The 23,312-nt window shown below is 51.2% G+C and overlaps 1 protein-coding gene across 7 annotated transcripts in view; it reads right to left on the bottom strand.

The window, feature by feature from the left end:
- Window positions 1-1,768: 1,768 nt before the first annotated feature.
- The window catches only part of MYBL2 (MYB proto-oncogene like 2), a 39,173-nt gene continuing 17,629 nt past the window's right edge, over window positions 1,769-23,312 (bottom strand). For 3 of the 7 annotated variants that reach the window (XM_075901362.1, XM_075901358.1, XM_006126661.4), the window contains 12 exons: window positions 22,155-22,226; window positions 20,915-21,007; window positions 19,207-19,427; window positions 18,902-19,049; window positions 17,317-17,589; window positions 14,663-15,037; window positions 12,072-12,211; window positions 10,905-11,004; window positions 10,009-10,122; window positions 9,052-9,213; window positions 7,619-7,774; window positions 1,769-2,062 (listed from right to left, as the gene is read on the bottom strand). In XM_075901362.1, coding sequence (XP_075757477.1) covers window positions 1,934-2,062; window positions 7,619-7,774; window positions 9,052-9,213; window positions 10,009-10,122; window positions 10,905-11,004; window positions 12,072-12,211; window positions 14,663-15,037; window positions 17,317-17,589; window positions 18,902-19,049; window positions 19,207-19,427; window positions 20,915-21,007; window positions 22,155-22,226 — 1,983 coding nt within the window. In that variant the 3' untranslated portion in view covers window positions 1,769-1,933. The remainder of the gene's footprint in view (window positions 2,063-7,618; window positions 7,775-9,051; window positions 9,214-10,008; window positions 10,123-10,904; window positions 11,005-12,071; window positions 12,212-14,662; window positions 15,038-17,316; window positions 17,590-18,901; window positions 19,050-19,206; window positions 19,428-20,914; window positions 21,008-22,154; window positions 22,227-23,312) is intronic. The other 4 variants (XM_075901361.1, XM_075901363.1, XM_075901359.1 and 1 more) reach the window with 3 other exon arrangements.

Below are 23,312 nucleotides of genomic sequence, written 5' to 3' on the forward strand. Positions count from 1 at the left end.
CTGCCATCGCAGATGCTGTTTTCAGGCCTGTGGCTAATTTTGTACTAAACGCACACAGCTCTGAGGGATGCATCCTTCTTTCCAGGCTGCCAAAGATCTCTGTAGTACTTTGTACAGCCACAAATAAAGTAGGAGACTTTCTTCAGAAGCTCTTGCACCTACTGTAGGCAAAGCATGTTCTCAACAGTTGCATCTCCATCCCGGGGATGCTGGCAGCGACTGTCCCCTTTCTGTAGCTAGAGAAACTGGGGCAGAGAGGATCACCAATTTGCTTACAATCACACTAGACTTTTGGGTCCTGTGCCAGATTCCCTGCCTCTTGGTCCTGTATCTTCACTGCTAGGCTACCCTCCCATTCCTCTCTCTGCAAGTGATGCCCTCACCTCATCTTCCACAGGGGAGACCACTGAGCTTAATCACTTGTGCCGATTCAGCAGAGCAATTCAGCTGTTATGTCCCACAGAAGTCAATGAGCCTTAAGCAAGAGCTTATCTGCTTTGCTGAGTCAGGGCCCCAGTGAGTATCTGGTGAGTCTGTAGAAGCCATTCACCGCCCAGCACAGCCTGTTGGTGCTGCAGCGTTTGGGCTGCAAATGCAGAAAGTGCAAGGCCACAGTATATGCAGCAGTCCCATCCTGCTCCAGTTTAACGGGTCTCTTTTCTTCTATTTTGTTCCCACTCACCCTAGCGACAGACGCAGGACAAGTCAACTTGTTCACAGCAGGAGAAATGCTGAACTAGCCCCCTGCTCAGCGCCAGTCAAACAATCTGGCTAGAGGCTAAATGCCCATTAGGCAACGCTGCCTACCCTGGAAAGGCATGAGCACTCAAACCCAACACACAGTGTGGACCCACAGAGGGTTAGACCAGGTCAGAATAAAATGCTAGGCAGGCCGGTAAAACCCGACAGCAGGCAGATTTATTAAAATATATAAAAGGAGGGTATTGTCATGAACCGCCCCTCCCCCCATATAATATATGCATCACACATAGGTGCAAATGGCTCTCCTGCCGTCAGATGGGAACAAAGCCGCTAGTTCCAAACTATAATCAAACCTTCCTGAAGGCCGTTTCTCTCCAACCTCCTTTCTCCTGCTAACGTGTCCCTACCATCATCAATGACGATGAAAAACGCTCATCCAGGAGCAAGGGAAAATACACCAGGACCTTACACATGGCTCTGAGTCTTCATTCTGCACTGCCACATCCCTGCCTAGGTGAGAGAAATGCTTCATGCCCACATCATGGGCCGGGGCAGAGAGCAGTGACAGGCAGCACGGGGGGGTGGGGAGGGGTGCTATTTTTACTGGAGAACCTTGTGATTTGTGGATCCACTATTTGCGGGTCTCTCCTATCCCCCCAATTGTACCCCATCCCCTGGCCTGGGGCAGAAACGTGGCTTTGGGGAAGGGGTGCTGCTGGATGGCAGCAGCAGTCAGGAGCCCACCATACTCACCAGAGTAGGTGTGAGTTGCAAGGAACTCAATATGGTTACCAGCCCGTGATGAGTTCCCTGCAGCTTCCAGCCCTCATGAGCTCGGGAGCCGTCGGGAGCTCTCTGCGGGGGCTGGGAGCGGCTGCCCCGTTTTTGTGGATTTCGCCATTCGCAGTGGTGCCAGGAGCGCATCCTCCCCGGATGGCGAGGGTTTCCTGTACCTCTGGAGAAGGCTGCGACAAGGGGGCACTGTTCTCTTTCATAGCAGGTGTTTTCCTAAACTCACAGATTGTTTTCCACAAACAACTGTAAAACTGACATCTCACTTATCATCCAGTATTTAGCACGATTTATTAAAATATGGATCTACCAGGGCACGTGGAGTTCAGAGAAGGAAAAAAACAGTGCCTTGCAGAGAGGATTCTTCTGTGTTCTTTTTTCCCCTTCTCCACTTAAAAAAAATAAAATAATCAGAAGGCAGAGAAGAAACAACCATCCTTCACGATAAGATCAATGTCCTTGACGTGTGGCTCTGTTTTAACACGCCTAAGATCTGCCGAGCTTTCTCTTGCATGAGGAGCTGGTCTCGGGTTCCACCGCAAGCCACTACTTTCCATGCCCTGGACATCTAGTGTGGAGAAGAGAGCGCGTTAGCGGGATGGCTCTGAACACGAACCCAGCACTTCAAAGCCCGCTGTCCAAAGCTGACTGATACAGTCCCCAGGCGCGCGGTGCTGTAATCCCCACTAGACTGAGGGACAGCAGCCACAGCTGTCAGCAGCCTGGTTTTCCAAGGGTTGGCGTTCCCATGGGAGCAGTGCTGCTCTGCCCTTGGAAGGAGTAGGCGCAGTGACTGGCCTCAGGCCAGAGCAAGCTGGAGGCAGAGCAGGAGCAGAGCACAGCAGCGCGTGCGCCAGGCCCAGTCCACTGGCCTGCAGCAAAGTTAGAGGATGAGGCTTGGGGGAAGTTGCGCCACTTCCATCTCCCAAGTATGCTTGGGGCCCATTCTCCAGGGAGCGTGAACTTTGCTCAGCACAGAATGGAGAGGGCAGAGGGGGCTGCACATCACCACCACGCATCCACTACTCTTGGCCCCCCACGGGTTGCAGCACAGGTGAGAGGAGTCTGAGGGCTGCCCTAACTTGGGCTCGGCTGCCTACACACCAAGGGGCTGCTGCAGGCTCCAGGGACCAGTGTTCTCAGGTCCCTTACACAGCTGACAGCAAGTGGTGGGGAGCTGTGCTTAGCCCCGCACAACACTCCAGACCCCTAGAAGCTCTACAGTCCCTGCAGGGAATCAGGCCGCTGCTCACCCTCCAGCTATGGCTCAGCTCTCAGTGCCTTTATTTGGGGCTAATTTACTTCCAGAAAGCATTTTACTTAATGGCCTTATCACAGTCTCTTACCGCTAGCGATCCCCAGGAGCACTGACGTAAAGCCCAAGAGCCCCACACCACAGATGTCGGCTCTCTCTTTGGGCAGACGGGATTTCACAATGCACAGAGAAGCCTGTGCTAGTTCAGGATCGCAGGGCTCATTACCTCCCTCCAGCCCTCCCAGGCTTTCAAGACAGTTTATTCCTTTCTGCACCTTCAGCAGGGAAGTATTTACACAGTGGCAAGAGCAACACGCTCCCACCCCACGCTGGGAGAAGTGGGCTGTGTAGCGGACAAATCACCTGCACGCAGGGGGCTATGGGGGCGAGAGGGGAGTTGCTGCAATTAAGGCCAGTTTATTCATCACACACAAGCTTTTACAACAGACAGATTGGATCCAGTTACAAACAGGTGAGAAGAAAAGCGCCCCCGGGGCTGACGTCTAGCTGGGGGCAGTCAGAGGGGAGAAGCTCAGCACTTGTTCTTGCACTCTGGGAGCTTTCAGAGGCTTTCAAAACACCTTAAACGCTTAGCCAGGGGTGGGGTTCTATGGCCCAGGGGCTGGAGACTCAGGACTCCCTGCCCCCAGCATTGGGGAGCCCATGCTGACACCCCAGTCCTGTGGCCTCCCCTGCAGAGATGGAGCACCAATGCCAACTCCCATGTGTGGGAGGGGGAAGCCCCGAGCCTCACAGGTTGAAGTCAGATAAGCTGGGGCCAGATCTAAGCAGCTTTGGGTGCTGCCACTCGCCCACCCCCTAGCTGGGGAAATGGAAGCCCAGCAACACACTGCCTGGAGGCCTTTTTCCACGTCGCTCTGAGTAGCCAGAACTGCAGCTAATAGGAGCAGCAGGGCATGGTGCCTGGGGACACAGAGCCATGACAGGTGTGCGTCCCCCCATTGTCCTGACCCCCTCCAGGCCATTCCTGCACTTTACCTCCCATCCAGACCATGCACCCTCATTTCATTCCTGCACCTACCTCCCACCCAGAGCCCCCACTCAATCCCCAACCCACTCCTGCACCCTCCCTCCCATCAAGACCCTACACCTCCAGCCCACTTCCTGGCAGTCCCCTCTCACACAAAGAACCCCTCATTTTTGGTCCCACCCCAGTGCCTGGAGGGGACCACAAAATCTACTAGGGGAGTGTCTTTCTTCTTCTCAGTTGGGGAACACGTGGGGATTTTTTTTTGGCATCTCACTTTTGTGTGGCCCCTGAACCAAAAAAGGTTCCCCGCCCCTGCACCAAGCTAGACGCCCCTCACCCCCGTGAGAGGAGTCAATATTATACCCCCACTGTATAGATGAACAAAGAGCTAAGGGAGGGGCTCAGTCACTTGGCCCAAGACCCACAGAGGCAGAATCATGACCTGAACCCAGAAGTCCTGGATCCCAATGCCAAGCGGGGCTGGTAAAGGTTTGCCAGGGTGTCTAACAAAACATGCACAGGGGAGAAGTCAATACCCTTCTGAGAGCTGCCTTCTAACAAGCACCCTCCAGAAAGGGTTGGTTTGTTTAGCATAGATGCTGGGAATGGAGCAAGCAAAGGTCTTTACACTAACCCTTGCTTGCTGTTAGCTAGACAAGGCTGCAGTTGCACATGCCTGTGGTCACTAGCTATGCCTTCTCTAGCAGCTTCCCAGCTACAGGAGGCTTCATGCATTTTAAGTGCCTGAGTTACCAGGCCCTGCTCAGAGCAGGTCTAGAGCCCCCTGGGCAGCAACCCTCTTAGGTCTGTCTGGACAGTGCCTGGCACAGTGGGAGCCTGGCTCAGAAGAGAGGCTCCCCGGTGGTACAAATAATGGAGGTCGGCTGCTGCCGCTGCCGCCGATGGGACTGCAGCGGTAGGAGTGCACCCGCGGGAAAATAAGTAAGTTGTTGGCACAGGCGAGAACCCGGCTTCTCTCTCTCTCGCTCAAGAGCCGCGGCGAGACTGCGGCGCCCCCGGAAATGGAGGGCAGAGCCTCGCCAAGACATTGGCAGCAGAGCTCAGACAGAGGACTCGCACCCTTACTCCTGCTCCTCAGTCTCAGCACGCTAGGGACAGCAGAGTGCCTGCTTGCCCAGCATCAGGCTTTTGCCCCGGTGGCCGTTCCTGATGGAAAACAGACGTTTTGTGCCTGGAAACAGGGAATGACTGGGCCTGTCTGAGCCATGAGAATCTGGCTGCCTGCCTCCTCCACAGGCACAGCACCGATTCCCACTCGGCTGCTTCCCCTCACCTGCGACTGCTTCCGCCTCCCACAATGCACAAGTCGGCCCCACAACCTGCCCAGATCAGCACATGGCTCCGCCCCTCGCCTTTCCACCTAGGGCTAGTGAAATAATCCCCCTTTGGAAAGCCCCTATTGCACTGCTGGTGCCCCGCAAACGAGAGAACAGAACCCAAGACTCTTGCCTCAGGGCTTGCCTCCTACCAGCCACAGGGGCAGGCCATGCTAACAGCTGTAGCAGTGCTAGTGCTGCACTGCCATGCGGCCAGCTCCCCCCAAAGGCGTTCTGCTGTGGGACTCACACTAGTGACCCGCACAGTTGTTAAAGCATCTCCTGCCATTCTCTGCGCACTCACAGATCACTCAGCATTACACCAATGCCTTTTAGAGATCACAGGAGGGCTGACATTTAAGCCTGCAGCTATAACAGCCCATAATGTCCCCAACAAATGAACAATCACGCTGCAATAGAATGATGGCCCAACTAATTGAATATCTTGGCCCTGACCAAGGCCAATGCCTGTTTGCAGGAAGGTGGGAACTCTGCAGAATGTACTTTTCTGTGCAAGGCTAGCCCGTGCTGGGGAAGTTACCTTCCCCAGCCAACGAATTGTCTGGGCCCTGAAGCACAAAGATCAAGAGCGCTTGCTACTGCTCTCCTCACTGATGTGAAGTGCAGCTGTCATGGCTATACGCCTAACCCTCTTCTGAAGAGCACTAACCATTCGGCCCAGTTTAGCCAGAGTCTCGCACTGGAGAGAAATAGCCAGCAGAGGAGTCACTGCAGAGATGCAGCAGAAACTCTGGGCTTAGGGAGCAGCGAGCTCTGAATTTAAAAAGCCTGCACCCCTATGCCTCATTGCTCCAGCCAGATGAAAATGAGTGAGAATGGGGGAAGGAGAGAGCAGGGTGGGACACAGAGAAGGGCTGGGATGGGGCAGAGCCTCAGAAGGGATGGAGAAGGATGTGGAGCCAGGGTACGTGGGTTTCAGGTAGATCCTGGATTGCACTTGAATTCAAAAAGTGATCTTGTGCTTTAAGAGGTTAGAGACTGGTTTAGAAGGAAGAATGGTGCTTCCGCTCCAAGAACCAGCAGATGGCACTGCACAGAAATGCAAGCTCTTTCTTCCCACAGGCATGATGGGGTCTCTGTTCCTACTCCTGTTCCTGTTCTCGCTCTCAGGGGCAGAAAGGGTATGTCCAAGGCACAGAATCCTAGGGCTGGAAGAGACCTCAGGAGTCATCAAGTCCAGCCCCCCTGCCCAAAGCAGAACCAACCCCAACTAAATCAACCCAGCCAGGGCTTTGTCAAGCCGGGACTTAAAAACCTCTAGGGATGCAGATTCCACCTCCCTAGGTAAACCATCCTAGTACTTCACCACCCTCCTAGTGAAATAGTTTTTCCTAATATCTAACCTAGACCTCTCCCACTGCAACTTGAGACCATTGCTCCTTGTTCTGCCATCCATCACTACTGAGAACAGCCTCTCTCCATCCTCTTTGGAACCTCCCTTCATGTAGCTGAAGGCTGCACTGCTGCAGACTAAACTCTTCACTTCTGCAGACTAAACAAACCCAGATCCCTCAGCCTCTCCTCATGGGTCATGTGCTCCAGCCTCCTAATCATTTTGGTCACCCTCTGCTGGACCCTCTCCAACAAGTCTACATCCTTTCTATAGTGGGGGGCCCAGAACTGAACCCAATACTCAGGTTGTGGCCTCACCAGAGCCAAATAAAGGGGAATAATCACTTCTCTAGATCTGCTGGCAATGCTCCTCCTAATGCACCCTAATATGCCACTAGCCTTCTTGGCTACAAGGGCGCCCGGTTAACTCATATGCAGCTTCTTATCCACTGGAATCACCAAGTCCTTTTCTGCTGAATTGCTACTTAGCCAGTCAGTCCCCAGCCTGTAACTATGCTTGGGATTCTTCCATCCCAAGTGCAGGACTCTGCACTTGTCCTTGTTGAACCTCGTCAGATTTCTTTTGGCCCAATCCTCTAATCTGTCCAGGTCACTCTGGACCTTATCCCTGCCCTGCAGCATATCTACCTCTCCCCCTAGCTTCATGTGATCCGCAAACTTGCTGAGGGTGCAATCCGTCCCCTCTGCCAGGTCATCCACGGCAGACTCGATCATCTACACTGATGTTTTTTAGTCCCGCAGCCTGAGCGCTGACAGCCCAACCCAGGCACTGAGACTCATTGCTATGGGGTTTTTAATCCCAGCACAGACATAGTGACGAAGGCAAAGCTCAGCACATGAAGCCTGGACAGTGATCTCCAGGGATACTGCTCTCTGTGCTTACTTTAGTGATCATCTCCCTTTCAACAGTACAGGAAGGACAGGGTTTTGCAAATCACGGAGCCTTTTGGGCAATGTTCCCTCTATTTTTTCATCCGTGTGTGGAATAAATTTTGTTATGTGCACCAAAGCATGTGTGTGTATGTGCACCATGTTTCTACACATGCTGCAGGCTTTGGGCACTCTGCTAATCAGATGGAAGGCATTTTAATTTATCCTGGGTGGCTGTCCAAGTGTTCAGCTTGCAGGAAACACTGCTTTTGGGTGGAGGGCAGTGCCAGCATTTACCGGAGCAGGTGGTCTGAATTGACTTGGGATCTTCCGGGAGGTTGAAGTCTTCTCCGTCTTCACCTGCACCTGCACAAATCCCCTGTTAAGCAAGCCGCTGTCATCTTTGTTGCTTGAGGAGGAAAGGTTGAGAGACCTTGAGAGGAAACTCACGGGCTGCAGGAAAAAAAAAAAAAAAGCCCACACACAAACCGCTTACATACCACGAAAAAAGTTATTTTGCTCCTTTACACTGGAAAATGCCACTTGATTAGATCCATTAACTTCTATTCCTGTGTTCTCCTGTCCATTCATTTAATCTATGCTAGTAACAACATGTAAGGATGCTAGCAAAGTTCTACATGTGGGGGAAGTAATCAGAATGGCACCAGGCAATTACATCATACCTTTTTCCTGACCTGAAGCAGAGCTGTGTGTAGCTCCAAAGCTTTCTCTTCCACCAGAAATTGGTCCATTAAAACAGGTTGACAAACTGTTTTCACAGGTTCGAACCCAAGCTCCCACTAAAGCCACAATCTACATGCTGCTATTTTGAATGCACTAGCAGCAATCCTCCTCCCCCACCCTCCGCCCCCAGGCTGCAGCCTAGGGCTGGGAGGCTAATTTTCAGATGTAGCACAGACAGACCTGAACACCTACCTAGTGGAAATCTTTTCATTGCGTGTGTTTAAGAAACTCAGTGAAACTCCCCTGCTCTTTGGCTGTCCAAACAATGCAGCACTGGGCCAGCACATGGGAGCCAGAATAATTGAACTGGCTGGTCTACTTTCATTGCCCAAGCCAAGCACAATGAGAGGTGGCATTAACGGCAAAAGTCAGCGGATGTTTCGTTCTCCCTGTGAGAACAGTCACAGGCTTGTTTCTTGTCTGCACTATATTGTAGTTTTAAAACACATGGGTCAAATACATCTTTGCAGCAACTCCACTGAAGTCCATGGCGTTGCATTTAGAATTCTGCATATTCAGCATTAGGGAGGAGAGGATTACAGTTGGAGCAGAAAACACAACGCATGTAACATTAACTCAAGGTCACCCCTTCTCCACTATCTGCAGTACCGTGTGCATGACCTAGCCGAGAGAAAGGAATCAGCCAGCCAGATTCAAGCTGCATCATTCACAAGGGTAGAGGGAAGAGAAGGAAGTTTTCCTAACAGGTCCTTCCCTCTTATCGCCAGGGATCTCGCACTAAATGTTTGTTTCACTAGTACACCTAAGGCCTTAATTAATTCAGCATGGCCAATCAGATTTCACAGCTGTCCTCAGACATTCCTGCTTGTTCCTGTGTTTCAGAGATGTGTGCAGGGGAATCCAGCTAGTGGCCAGTCAATATCCCCCTCAAGTCTTCCTCTACAGCCACACATGGAAGCACACTTCTCTCAGCATGTGCCCAGCTCTCCCTCCCCACCCCCTGCCCTCCTCTGAGCACCCCTGACCTGTGCTCTTTTGAAGCAAATGGGCTTGGGCATGGTGGACACAGTCAGCTTCACATCCTCATCCACAATGTCCAAGGCGAGGGACTTCCTGACTTTCTTGATGGGACTCCTGCGCAGCTGGGAAACACGAGAGAAGCAAAGCAGGCAACCATCAGTGCTGGCCTGAAGGGGAGACAAAGCCATAGCAATGGGGAAACTGGGGCTCAGGGTGCACTTTCTCGTCTCGCAGAGAGGGAAGGGTCAATCATACAGAACTTCTGGGCATGAGGAGCTGGGGACCACGCAGGCTCGATGGCATTAAAACATTCCCTGTGAATTTCATTGTGGTGGAGGAGACCAGAGACCTGCAACTCCTAGAGGCTGACTCCCTGCCCCAGCTCCAGCTCACTACAGAGCCTCAGGCCCACTCCAGGGAGCACAATCCCAATCCCTTTGTCCCATCCACTGCTTGGCACCTCTGCCAGAGGGTGGGGTAGCTCACAGGGGTGCCTGGCCCCAAGACCCCCCAGAGCGTTTCATGAAGGCAAGCCCTTTCCAGCAGCACCTTCAGAGCTGCATGGGGCAGCAAGCCAAAGGCAAAAGGCCCCACAGTACGCCCATGAGCCATCCACTCCTCCTGGGTTCAGATGTTTTGAATGAACAAATCTTTCAAGCAGTCAAACCAGCTGTCCCAGAGGCAGAGTACAGACCCAGACATGCTGGGCTCGTGGCTGGCTGTGGGCAAGCAGGGGTGCCTGTGCCGGCACACAATCCAGAAGCACTGTAAGCAAGCGAGTAGCCCGCTGGCTGTTCAAGTGCTAATGGCTAAGCATGTGCTCAAGTGCTCTGCAGAATCGGGCTCTTAGCAACAAGGTGCCCCCGAAACCACCAGCTTCTGTGCTGCACTTGGGATTTCCTCCAACTCCCCTACCCACCACTGCCCTGCCCGAGGAAACAGCTGTCAGACGAGACACTCACTCCTTGTTTCCGCTTCTGCTTCTCAGGCTTCACGTCATCCTCTATGATCAACTCGATGCCGGCTTCGCTGCGCAGCACTTCCTTCAAGTCTTCTTCCAGGTGAGGCGTCTGCGGCTGCGGTGAATGACACAGCACAGGATTTACAGGGCAGGCTACCTTTACACGTGCTAAGCCTGCCAATTATGTCATCAATGACATGTCCCACTGCAACTCAGACTGCCAGCCATTGTTTATTTCTGTGTGAATGACACGAGAGCTCTGCGAGCCCAGCCTCCACATGGAACCGGGCTGCAGTGGTGGGGCAGGACCGCCCAGCAGAAGTTTCAGGAGATTAAGTACTTCATGTACATGTTTGGCAGCAAGGGGTTCGCTACCTGCAGCCTGACTTTCCCACTGGTTAGTCTGGAACAGGTACCAGATCGACACTTCATGGGGAGCCCCAAACCCCAGGAAAGAAAAAAGCATGTGGTCAGCTTCTTTTTAGGTTCACAAAGAAACCAAAAGCTGCAGCATGAACCCAGGGAGTTATAAAGTATCTCGGTCCAAGGGTCATTTATCCCCGTTTATTCACTATGCCATTTTAGAACAATGTTCCTCACTGTCACCCTATCTCAGCCAAGAACGTGCCAACACCCATGCACCCTGGCCACGTTAGCAATGTAAACAGAAATGCACAAGTGGCTGAGGGCCCTCTTGCAGCACATACCTCAGGACTGTCACTGGCAGACTGTGCCCGAATATTCACGGGCAAGTATGAATTTTTGGTGAATGTTTAGATGGAAGCCAGGCGGGGGGTGGGGGAGTCTTTCCTGGCTCTAACAATCAAGGATGTACCGGAGCACAGCTAGCAATAACGACAGTGCTAGGAGGGGTTTGCATGTCAGTTCAATACACACCAGTGGCCTCATGGCGCCGTACTTTTCCAGGGCATTCTTAAAAGGCGTGGGTGTGTGGGGCGTGTTGTCCGCTATGTATTTCTGATCTGGGGTGACAAACCTGCCAGCAGAGAGAGAGGAGTTCAGAAGCACGGCACGTGGATGTCACCCAAGCACTCTCCCCCACCAGAGATGGAAGCATGCTCTGGTTCTCCAGTCCAAGGACTGCTGCATTCCAGAAAGGCCCGAACACTGGAACTGGGCGGGGTCTTACATCACAATAGCCAGCATAACTGAACCTGCCTGGCTGGAGTGCTGCAGGCGCGTGGGCAGGGGAGAAAAGTAGGTGCTCAAGAAAGGGGAATAGGAAATGCCCTCTGGCACCACCACCCAAGCCACCCCGACAGAGCCATACATTATCCAGTCACATCTCCATCAGATCATCTGCCAATCACTCTTCAGTAAACAAAGTGGGGGACACAGAGACCCCCACCCACAGCCCTTCCCTCCCCTCCCCACCGCTCTCACTCTGATCTTGGGCACACAACACATGCTGCTGCAAGAAATGCCCTGGCTCAAGCAAAGCTATACAAGGCAGGCAAGGTCGAAATTGACCAGCCTCTACAAATGTGTCTTGCTCACTTTAAAAGCTGTAGCCCAGCGGCTCTTAAACTGCAGGTTGCGAGCCCATTTTAATGGGATTGCCAGGACCGGCTTAGGCTTACTGGTGCTCTGGAGCTGAACCCAAAGCCTAAACCGCTTGCAGCCAAAGGCTTCAGCCCTGAGCGGTAGGACTCAGGTTACAGGCCCCCTACCTGGGGCTGAAGCCTTTGGGCTTTTGTCCCCTGCTGACGGCAGTGGGGCTTGGGCTTTGCCGCACCCAGAGCAGTGGGGTTGGGTGGGCTCAGGCTGGGGCCATGTCGTAGTTTTTGATGTCAGAAAGGTGATATGGTGCAGTGAAGAACCTCTGCTCTAACCCCCTTCCTAGTCAGACACCTTCATTCCAGCAGGCTCGGCTCCCAATTCACCATTAAAATATAGCAGCCGTCCGAAAAAACAGAATACACTTGTGGGCTTTCTAGCCCTCCTTTTGTCCCTGAGGGTGCCAAGCTACCAATCCTAGGACAGTCTAGCCTCTCTGCCATGTGATGCAAGCTGGGGTGGGGCTGGAAGAATGGGACGACTTACGCAGAGTTTTTCTGGTGCAGCGGGGTCTTGTCCCTGTGCAGGGGGGTGGTGACTATCACCTTCTGACTGCACACGGGCGTGGAGGTCAGCGAGGGGTTCTCCAACTCCAGCGTGTCCTGTTTGGTCCAGAAGTTTAAGAACTGCCAAGCAAAGGAAAAAAAAAAAGAGAGAACAAGCTTCACATCCTGGGAAATTCAAGGCTATCACTGGCCACTAGCACACACTAGCTTTACTGAGGGCAACGCTCACACTGACAGATTACAGATTTTTGCTACAAATGTGGCAAACAATAGTCCCCTGCACAGCCCAGAAAGCAATCCTGACTTGGTCCTGATCCACACAGTCCTTCTGGTTCTAAAACTAGGTCATTTCAGGAGGTGACTTTTTTCCCTAGTATCATGCAATTATAACCAGTATATAAGGGTACATCTACACTTGCCCCCTACTTCGAAGTAGGGAGGCAAATGAAGCATACTGAAGTTTCAAATCAAGCGTGGGATTTAAATATTCATGGCCGGTCGCCATTTTAAAATGCCGGTCTCCTGATTTAACTTGCCGCGTGTAGACGTGGCAGTCCGATTTAAAACCCTTCCCTCGAATTAGCTGGTACTCCTCATTGCACCCCAGGAAAGGCTGTGTTGGCTAACTTGAGCTGGCACAGGTAAGTCCTACTGCAGAGGAGTCAATCTATAGTTTTCACATGAGTTAGCAGGTCAAGTAAAGCCTGTGCTCACCCATAGTCTAACTCTTGTTAAAACCACACACTGCATCCTCTTCAGGAAGCTTCTGCCCCATGCCCACCCTTCGCATTACAATGTGCCTTTTCTCCTAGGGAAGACAAGGCCAGCAAAGAAAATGCCTTCCAAGGAGCTCTGAACCTCTGAGCTGGGCTCAGAAAAGGGCTGCACAGCTGCTTAGAGGGAACTTTGTTCCTCACAGATGTCTGTCTAACCTGCTCTTAAATTAGGGATGTTAAGAAGCGTGTAATTCGTTAATCACGTAGTCAAAACAAATTGTGTCAGCTACATGATTAATTGATAAGGGAGGGTTAGCACTGCAAGCACTCAGTCCCAGCTAGGATGTAAGCAAGTAGTCGACTACCTGATAAACCCAGGCTTATCGGGTAGCTGAGCTGATTATTCGACTACTCACATTTCACCCCCCCATTTGCTGCCTCTGTATCGGGGAGTGGAGGGGCACGGGGGAGAGCAGGAGCCATTTGTCTGGAAATGGGTGGCAAGGGGAGGGATCACATGAGGATTACCTGTTGTTTTCCCTCTCTCTGGGGCATCTGCATTGGCCACTGTTGGCAGACAGGATACTGGGCTAGATGGACCAGTATGGCCGGTCTTATGTTCTTACCCCCAGCACTGGCTCCACACTGCCACCTGCTGCCCCCAGCCTGCACTGCTGCCAGAGGCAGAGGTGTGGGGAGGAAGCAGTCTCTGCCTGCAGCGGGCCCAGGCTGGCTGTGGACAGAGTGCTGGGGCACCTTCCCCAATCGACTACACAGACAGTCAAATACCCCTCGCTCCAAGAGCTACCCCCACTGCGGCTTTGCATTATCAGGGGACCGGGAACTGGCACGCAGGAAGACTGGCTCAGCCCCCTAATAATGCAGAACTGCAGCGGAGGTAGTTGCCGGGACCCGGCTCAAGCTGGGATCAAGCCAGCCTGCCTGCGCGTCGGCTCTGAAAGCGGGTGGGTGGCTGGCCCATGGACTGGAAAGGAGCAGCTTCTTTGATGCGTCTGTGCTGCTGCCTTCGGGGCACCCTTAGCCCACCAGGGATGAAATACATCCCGTACACCACACTGGTAGCCTCCAAGCAGTGGGGGTACTCCAGTAATTCTCCTCCACAGTTTAACTGTGGGTGAAGAGCTAGAGTGTCTCCACCTCCCTCGCTGTGCTAGGGAGGGTGGGCCTGGGTTTAGCTGATCAGGTACCCTTGTTATTCACATGCCCATCTCTCAGGGTGTGTCTAATGACACCAAGTGGCCAGAGAACCCCAGTTCTGTGGCTCAGCAGGGGAGAGAGCCAGACACCCCACATGAACTGCAGTGAGACTGGCCAGCCACCTCCAGGGGATGGTCCGAGCCAGTGGAATGGACTCCCCTGAGAAGGAAGGACATTCTCCAACCTCACCATTTCACACTCCCAGGGCCTTGCTTTGACTTTGCCCTCCCTACCCAAGAGCAAGAGATATGTTTATATGAAAAAAGCCCCATGGCCTGCCAACCCAAGACACTCCTCTGCACATGCCTCTCCCTCTGGGGAGAGATGAGAGCACAAGCATGTGCCAGATGTCTAGTCTCACAGCTTACTGTGCTCCAGGAAGGTGTGGATACTAGGGCTATGAACGCAATAGCAGACCCTGCAGATACACAATCCTACAGCCATTCTACATACTGGCAGTGTCCATTTCAAGGCAAAGGATATGATGAATATTAAGCCGAGCTCATTGGGGTTGACTGTGTTATGGCCAATTAACGGAGTCCCAGCAGAGACTCTCCAATTCTCACTAATTCAGGCACAGAGCATCCCAGACAGACAGCCACAGAGCAAACTGCTCGATTCCCATCTAGCACTGTACCTGGGATGGGGAGAAAGGCAGTGTTTTGACAGGAGTACTCTTGGGCGTCATGCTGTTACAGGAGTCTATGAAAGAGTAGCTGGTGTTCTCTGTGACAGGTGAGAGGGAGATCTTCCTCCTCTTCTGCCTCTTGAACACAGAGGGTGGCGTGCCAGAGCTCAGCTCCGAGCAGGGGGAGATAGGGATCAGCTCGCCCTTGCTGCTTTTGCTCAGGTCTGAAATGGTGTGACCATCCAGGCGATACTCCGTCACGTGGGGCACAGGAGCTGGGGGCTTGCTGGGGGCTTGCCTGACGGGGCTATTGCTGCCGCCGCCAGCGGCTGGATCCTCAGGCAAGTCGAAATGAGTCAGATCGCACCACCCATCTGGGTCCTGCTGGACAAGAGAAACAGTTTGAAATGGCCAAGAATGAGCAGCCACAGGGCGCAGCCTCATCAAAGACCAGTGCAAAGGGAGGGCCTCGCAAAAGGCTACAGCAACCCACAAAGGCTGAACAAATGATCTATAATGACGTGGGGCCTACGTCAGTCTTCAAGCCCCTCTGGAGTCCGTTACACCAGTGAAAATCAATAGTGCAGCATTGTACGTCCACTTTGCACCGCTCAAAGCACAACTCCCCTGTGAGTTCACAGCCAGCACTGTACAATTCTGTTGCCTGCAGGGACATTTCTTTGATGTTTCACACTACAAACTTCAATAGGGAGGCCTGATCCCTGACCAACACAGTGGTGCCAGCAAAAGCCCCTCGTCTAGTCACAATGACATTGGCAAAGCTGTGTTTTTGCCCAGACAGCTAGTTTCACTAAGGGGCTGGGGTGGAGTAAAGCTAACCCGCTCTCCACTGTGTTCACACTAGGAGCACTTTGATGGTGTATAGCACACTAGTAAAACACTCTTCCTGTAGGCAGACATTGGCCCTTTCCAGGGCAATGACATCCTGCAATGTGTTTTATGGTCTGCAAAGTCAGGAGACTCACAGATTCATTCACATCAATTCCCCATTACTGACGTCAGTTTGAGGCTGCATTTAGCATTCAGGCAAGTAAAAACTTAGCACCACTAGAGACTAGAAGTCTCTACACCAGGGGTGGGGAACCTCAGGCCCAAGGGCTGCATCTGGCCCCCGAGGCTTGGGGCTTTCCCCCCCAGCATTGGAGAGCCCGTACTGGCACGCCCACCCCAAAACAGGGTGAAGTACACAAAATCTACTAGCCTGGTCCCTTCTAGACTCTGGTGTGTGAGCGAAACATGGGGGGAGTGTCTGTCTCCTTCTTAGTCCAGGGCCACATCAATGAGGGGTATCTTTTTTTTCCTTTTGCTTCTCACTTTTCTGTGGCCCCCGACTGATTTCTGTGTGGGTCAGCAGCCCCCAACCAAAAAATGTTCCCCATCCTGAGCTACATCATCATAACCCCATAGCATAGACTAATGGTCCCCAAATTTTTATCTCTTGACCCACTTACCCTTGCCCACACTCCTTTGCCCCTAGGATTACGAGGGAGTGGTGCCATAGCTCCATAAAGTGGGGGGGGCGAGGGGGCAGAGGTATGGGGGTGGAGTCTGGGGCTTTAGCTGGGGATGGGGGCAGAGCTTTGACTGGGTTCAGCAGCCAGTTTTCCACTGATGCAGGAACACCTTCTCCCCAATGATCGTAGCCATGTCAACAGAAACATTCTTCTGTTGGCATAAATTCCCACGAAATGTAATGGGAACACGGCACCCAAACCACGCACGCAGTTTAGACAGTTTCACCCCAAGCTTCTCCCCCAAAGTTCTGACAACACTCTTCTATTGTATTATGCCTCGCTTCCCCCTGCTACTGCAGGCCTGCTCCCTACTGCTTTGACGAAGGGCAGTGCTGATTCAGACTTTTGTGCCTTGCCCCACATCTGTATGGACCCAAATGCAGCCACATTTCCTCTTGCCCAACATCCACCATGACCAGGAAGGTCAGTGACAGACGCCAACAGCCTTGAAAGCTGAATATGATCCATTTTCAACAAGATAGCCGAGCCCCACTGATATCTGTACTCTAACCTCTCCTTGACAGGCTCTGTGCAGCAGCTGTGAGGCAGATGGGGCAGGGCTAGCCAGTCACTTACACTGAAGGTTTACGCTTTTGCTGCATAACTGACTTCAGGCTGAAACAAATGGAGGAATAGATGGATACTTTTCAGCCCTGAGAAAGGGCTGCTGCATAAACTGCATCACTCTAGGAGCAATCCGGGAGGCAGTGAGGCTCTGAGATGCCTGTCTCAGTCATAATCCCTCCCTGCTCCTGGAAGGCAGAGCTGGCCTATGCCAGCAGAAAGTATCATCCCTCAGCACTGGCTCAGCCACTCTGAATAGCCAACTGCCTCCCATTCCCTACCCTGCCCTAGCCTGTCCCACCCGGGAGACAGCATGCCACTGCACTGATTCCCAGCAGCCTGGACCCCAATCACAGGGAGCCCCTGCAGGTGAGCAGGTGGAGGTTTTTATTTGCCAGCCCAGGCAGAGTCCTGTGTTGGGCTTGAGAACACACAATGAACTGCCAACCCCGTGGCCATTAACTATGCAAGCAGCCCCTCTGAAAGCAATGCATCCCTGGGCCACAGCATTTGCCTCCCTCTCAGACGTTTGTCTTCGGAGACCATACATTGCTTCACCCTTACCGATTCCATCATGTCCAGTGCTTCCGTAAGGACTGGAACCGAAGTCAGACTCAAGTAGTTGGCAGTGTCAGCTGCCCATTTGTACAGCAAGGTGCCATCCACTGACATGTCTTCAGGCACTGCACCCTTTGGCGCCCCCTCGGCACTGTCCTTTGCCAGTGTTGCAGCTGTCTGCTCACAGGGCAGCTCCTGGAAGCCAGCTGTTTCATCCTCACTGACTTCTTCCTCCTTTATTTCCAAGATATTAGCAGGCCAGCCAGCGGGTAGGTTTTTCTTTGAAAACACAAGCACGAGAGCCATATATTAAAAGAACCCTAAGGTTGCAATGTCAAGCTCTCAAGACTACAGAGTGCCAAGACTGAGGTCCACCGTGCCACCATAGGTCAGCTCCATTGTGATGGAGCCTTGTCAGCAACTATGGCAAAGCCAGAAATATAACCCTGTTCCCTGGGCCACAGTCCAGTGTCTTAACTACAGCAGAACATCCTTGCTTTTCATATAGCCGTCTACACCAAATGGAAGAGTCTTGTAAAACAATTCACATGTGATTCAAGACTGGGCCATAGCATACACACACAAAGCAGCTGAATTCAGGTTACCCAGACACCCTTACATCAGGCATTTTCTAATTTTTTTAAGAGCACTACTTAATGTCCTTTTAATGCAGATTTTGGTATGTAATTTCCTAGGTATGTATGTATGTATGTATAAATAAAAGGCCACCCCAACATTCTCAATAGGATTTGCACACAGAGTCTTTAGATACACATCACAAACCTCTCCCACTTGAGCTCAAAGAAGCAGCCTGTTATCCTCTATATGGACCAATGCTAAAGAATGAAACACACACTATGTCAGTGGCTTATGCAACAATTTTTAGGCAGAAGAGTTTTGGAAATCAGGATTGCTGACTCAGAGTGGGTGCAGACAGCTAGGCTACGTCTACACTGGCCCCTTTTCCGAAAGGGGCATGCTAATTTTAAACTTCAGAATAGGGAAATCCGCGGGGGATTTAAATATCCCCCGCGGGATTTAAATAAAGACGTCCGCCGCTTTTTTCCGGCTTGGGGAAAAGCCGGAAAAAAGCGTCTAGACTGGCCCGATCCTCCGGAATAAAGCCCTTTTCCGGAGGATCTCTTATTCCTACTTCGAAGTAGGAATAAGAGAGCCTCCGGAAAAGGGCTTTATTCTGGAGGATCGGGCCAGTCTAAACGCTTTTTTCCGGCTTTTCCCCAAGCCGGAAAAAAGCGGCGGACGTCTTTATTTAAATCCCCCGCGGATTTCCCTATTCCAAAATTTAAAATTAGCATGCCCCTTTCGGAAAAGGGGCCAGTGTAGACGTAGCCCTAGTGGGTACAAACAACGCAACCAGACATAGTGTTGTCTGCGCCCACTAGTTGTCTGCACCCACTCTGAGCCAGGAATCCTGATTCCCAAAACTGTTCATTCCGAAGGGCAGTATGGCTGCGGATGAATGTCTCTGATCTGCATTAATAGAACAACAATGCACACCTCACTGCCAACCAAAATGCAATGTCTTCCACTGCAAGGCATTATCGGGCAGCTGATATGCTTGGTGTTGTACCTGGTTCTGGACACTCTGGTTTTCTTCACCCTCCACCTCCACCAACAAGTATAGGGGCTCAGAGTCTTTTGTTTCACTGAGGAAACCTCCTGTGTCCACTTTCCGCTTGATGGTAGAGTTCCAGTGGTTCTTCACAGCATTGTCAGTCCTGGAAAGGAAAGTCACAATTAAGAGCAATCAAAAACCACCAGCTCTAAAATGCAATTGAGAATCTATACTTGTTTCCTGGTCATATTCTTGGCATCCCTCAGTACACGTAACTCAACAGACTGCCTGACTCTTAAGGCATCAGGCAAGGGCCTTACCGCCCAGGCAGCAGCTTGGCAATCTCAGCCCAGCGGTTCCCCAGAACTTTGTGAGCTTCAAAAATGATTCGGTCCTCCTCCTCCGTCCATGAGGACTTCTTCACCTCGGGGTTCAGGTGGTTGTGCCAGCGTTCCCGGCACTGCTTCCCAAGCCTGCCTTTCAGGTACTTTGCTATCAACGTCCATTGCTTTGTGCCAAATTTTTTAACCAATTCAATTACCTGTAAACAAAAGTAAAATGAAGTGAATGAAGGGATAGCAGGTGCACTTGCTTTCAAGTCTGCTTTTCCCACTTGCCCTCTCTGTACCGGGACCCTTGTATATCACAGGGAGAAGGGCTCTATTTATAGGAGAGCTCTCCCTGGTCCAAGGAGACTATATTCACAGCACGTGAATCATGTGAGCATATTTAATACTCTGCACCCAGCTATACCGCCAGCATGGCCAGGCTGAGCACTGACCATGATTAAATGATGTTAACTTAAAAATACCCAACGTAGACACTCATGCTAGCTCCAAGGGACCATGCAATATTGCTTTTCTCATCAGCATTTCACCCTGACCTGTTATATCTGTGTGCTGTTTCCAGACTCACTTTGATTCTATGCATTTTGGGACAAGGAACATCTTTATTGGCACAGGCACAGAAGAAAGCAGATACTGGCAGAAGTGGAGTACTCTAGCAGTGAGGACGAGTGCAATGTAGTACGAAGAGACCTGATCACCAGGGATGTAAAAATGCAGTTAAAAGTGTAACTGTGTAACCTCTAAAAGTCACAGCGGTTACACACGCTGCGAGCTCTACAGTATACTGTAGAGCCCGCAGCGGGACCAGAGCCAGGAGCAGGGCCAGCAGCAGAGCCTCGTCCCTGAGAGTGGGGCCAGCAGCAGCCCCTGCCAGCCCCGCTCCCGGAAAGGCTTTGCTGCGGGTCCTGCTCCCAGGAAGCCAGAGTGTAACCTGTGTGGGGAGAGGCTGGCTGGTTAACCTGTTAACCTTTTACATCCCTAATGATCACAGCTGTAGGAAAGGCCATAATTTTTTACAGTGACATGCAGGACAGAGTGAATAGGCAAGCCCAGTGGGCACAGAAAGGATGTTGTACAGTAATCAGGGTGAGCTGAGAAAGGCTTGAACAAAAGGTTAGCAGCAGAGTTGGACAGGAAAGGGAAGATCGGAAGATATTGAGGGAGAAAAAGATGACTCAGGGTAGCAACTGTTAAACATATCCTTTCCTCCCACCTCCCCCATGCCCACACCTGGATGGACCATTACTCAAACAGCATGGCATGGGGAGAGAGGCAGTCTTTCAGATGGCTAAACTCCAGGACATTAGAGTTTTACAGGTCAAAACCAATGCCTTTTTATGCAGAAGTAAATAATGCACAGAAGAGTACTGAATGCTGCTTTTTGAGGCTATATATAAAAGGATTTCAGACCGCAAATCCAGCACCTTTCTGTCCTCAGATAAAGCAGAGGTGGGGAACCAAAGGTACAGCGGCCAGACGTGGTCCCCAGCTTGCTTTGTCTGGCCCCCAGAGCTCAGGGCTTCTCCCCCACAGCACCGGGAAGCCTATGCTGGCACTCCAGCCTCTGCTGCCCCCTGACTGACTGATTTTTCTGTGGGTCAGTGGCCCCCAGCCCAAAAAAGGTTCCCTACCCCGACATAAAGCATCAAACCCACTGACCATGATGCTGCCATCAAATTACCTTCTGATCCTCTTCTTTGGTCCAAGGCCCTTTCACCAAGTCTGGATTCAACACCCTCAGCCACCGGTACTGGCACTGCTGGTCACTGCGGTTCTGCACCAGGAAATTAAAAGAGCCTTGAGTTAGAACAGAGGTGGCAACTACAAGAGCAACTATAGGAACCTTCCATATTGGGCAGGTTTTTTTATTTTCCAAAGATAACCAAGCTAGGAGTGGAGGGCTCAAGAGAGGGATGGGACGGGGAACCTGCCACCATTCAGCTCACATGAGCAGTCAAGGATGGTGATGGGCCTTAGAGACCAAATTCCTCTCATCCTTACAGACGGTCCCTCCCGGGCATGCAAAGGGCACACTGGCAAATGCATAGGTGGAGGAAGCCAGCCCTGCCACTTGTCAAATGGATACACAGAAGAGCCACCAGCTCTGCTTGGGGACTTCTCTGGCCTGTGTCATACAGGGGGCCAGACTAGATGATCACAGTGGTTCCTTCTGGCCTTGGAAATCTCTGAATCTGAGGTGAACACTGGAAACCAGCCATGCAAGAAAACGAGCACTCCCAGCACGGGATGGCTGGTTATTGCCAGGGCCTCCATGCCACATGCTAATCTCCTCTACGGGAGGGAACAAGGTTTGCACACACAACCCGCCAAAGCACGTAACACGAGCATATGGGCCATACGCATCCATTTGCCATCATGCAGTTAAAACAGGGACCAATTATAGGACAAACACTACCAAGTTTGTGTCCCAGCTCACCCCCTTTCAGACAGGTTAGTTATTCTCCCACCCTGCAGGGCTGATCATTTATTATTATTATTATTAATGTTAGCAAAGTTCGTTGATGCCCCAGTCCGGGACCCAGCCTCATTATTCTATGAGCTGCACAAACATAACACAAGTTTATAGAATAGTAATAGAGATGTAGATATGTTAGTCTGGTCTTGCTGAAAGGAATACAATAAAAAAAAGTGAACACACATAAAATTGACAAAATGTGTTCACTTTTTTTTTTTTATTGTATCCCTTTGGTATATATGGTCATGCCAATTTTCTTCCACAATTTGATCTGAGGAAGTGGGTCTGGCCCACTAAAGCTCATCACCTAATAAACCATCTTGTTAGTCTTTAAAGTGCTGCATAGTCCTGTCTTTTGCTAACACAAGCTTATGGCTGCGAAAACGTTGGGCGTAAGAAGCACCAAGAAGCCTAACTCGTCCTGTCCCACCTGCACTCCACTTACGGGAAAATGACTTGCAAGGAACTTCCAGTCACTCTGTCCAAACTGCTTCACTAGCATCTTCAGACGCTCGTCCTGCAAAAAGCAAAGGGGGTCAGCATGCGAAGTCACAGCCATGCTATTGCACGAGGGACACATCACTAAGGCCATGTCTACACTAAGAAACTATTTCAAAATAACTAAATTCAACTTAATAACTCTCAATTTTACAAAATTGAAATAGCGCATCCCCACTATGGGGAAGCCTCAAAATTAGTCCAAAGCAGGCTCAGTTAATGTGGATGTGCTACCTCGGCTTAGAGCCCCAGGAAGCACCGGAGAATAATTATAGTTTGAATTACTCTGGGGAGTAGTTATCACGAAATAGCAGCACAAGAGCGTCCATTCTACCACTATTTCAAAATTACTATTTTGAAATTAGCGGTATACCCCGAGAAAAGCAGGAACACAGATTTTGAAATAAGCGGCTCCTTATTTCAAAATAACAAGCTTGGTAGTGTGGACGTTCTGCTTATAAATTTGATCTAAGGGAGGTTACTTCCAAATAAAGCCCTAGTGTAAACCTAGGCTAAGTCTTGCAGCTGGAGAGAGAAGGCTTGAACTTTTGCCCTGCTAAGTACTTTATGCCATTTATAATCATGACAAAAAAAACCCTACAAATCCAGAATCACTCCAGCTGCCTGTAACAAACTGGTAGGCAGGTTTCTAAACTCTGCCATAAATGGCTGGCAGGAATTGAAGCACACAAGCCCAGGCTACTCATTGAAAACAAGTGTTCATCTGCTATACTTAAATACTGGTTTGGCTCACCTATGTTGGTCCTGCCTAGAGCGGGGGGCTGGACTTGACGACCTTCTGGGGTCTCTTCCAGTTCTATGATTCTATGATAAGGGGATGGTTGGATGAAATAACATGATCTTGGTAACTAATTGACCATTCATTATCAGTTGGAAATAGGTCAATGGAGGGATGATAGGAGTTGCTATAGGGAACTTTCTGGGTGTCTGGCTGGTGAGTCTTGCCCACATGCTCAGGGTTTAGCTGATCGCCATATTTGGGGTCGGGAAGGAATTTTCCTCCTGGGTAGATTGGCAGAGGCCCTGGAGGTTTTTCGCCTTCCTCTGTAGCATTGGGCACAGATCACAGCTGAAGGACTCTCTG

Source organism: Pelodiscus sinensis, chromosome 18, assembly GCF_049634645.1.
Source record: "Pelodiscus sinensis isolate JC-2024 chromosome 18, ASM4963464v1, whole genome shotgun sequence".
In the NCBI taxonomy this organism is placed as follows: Eukaryota; Metazoa; Chordata; order Testudines; family Trionychidae; genus Pelodiscus; species Pelodiscus sinensis.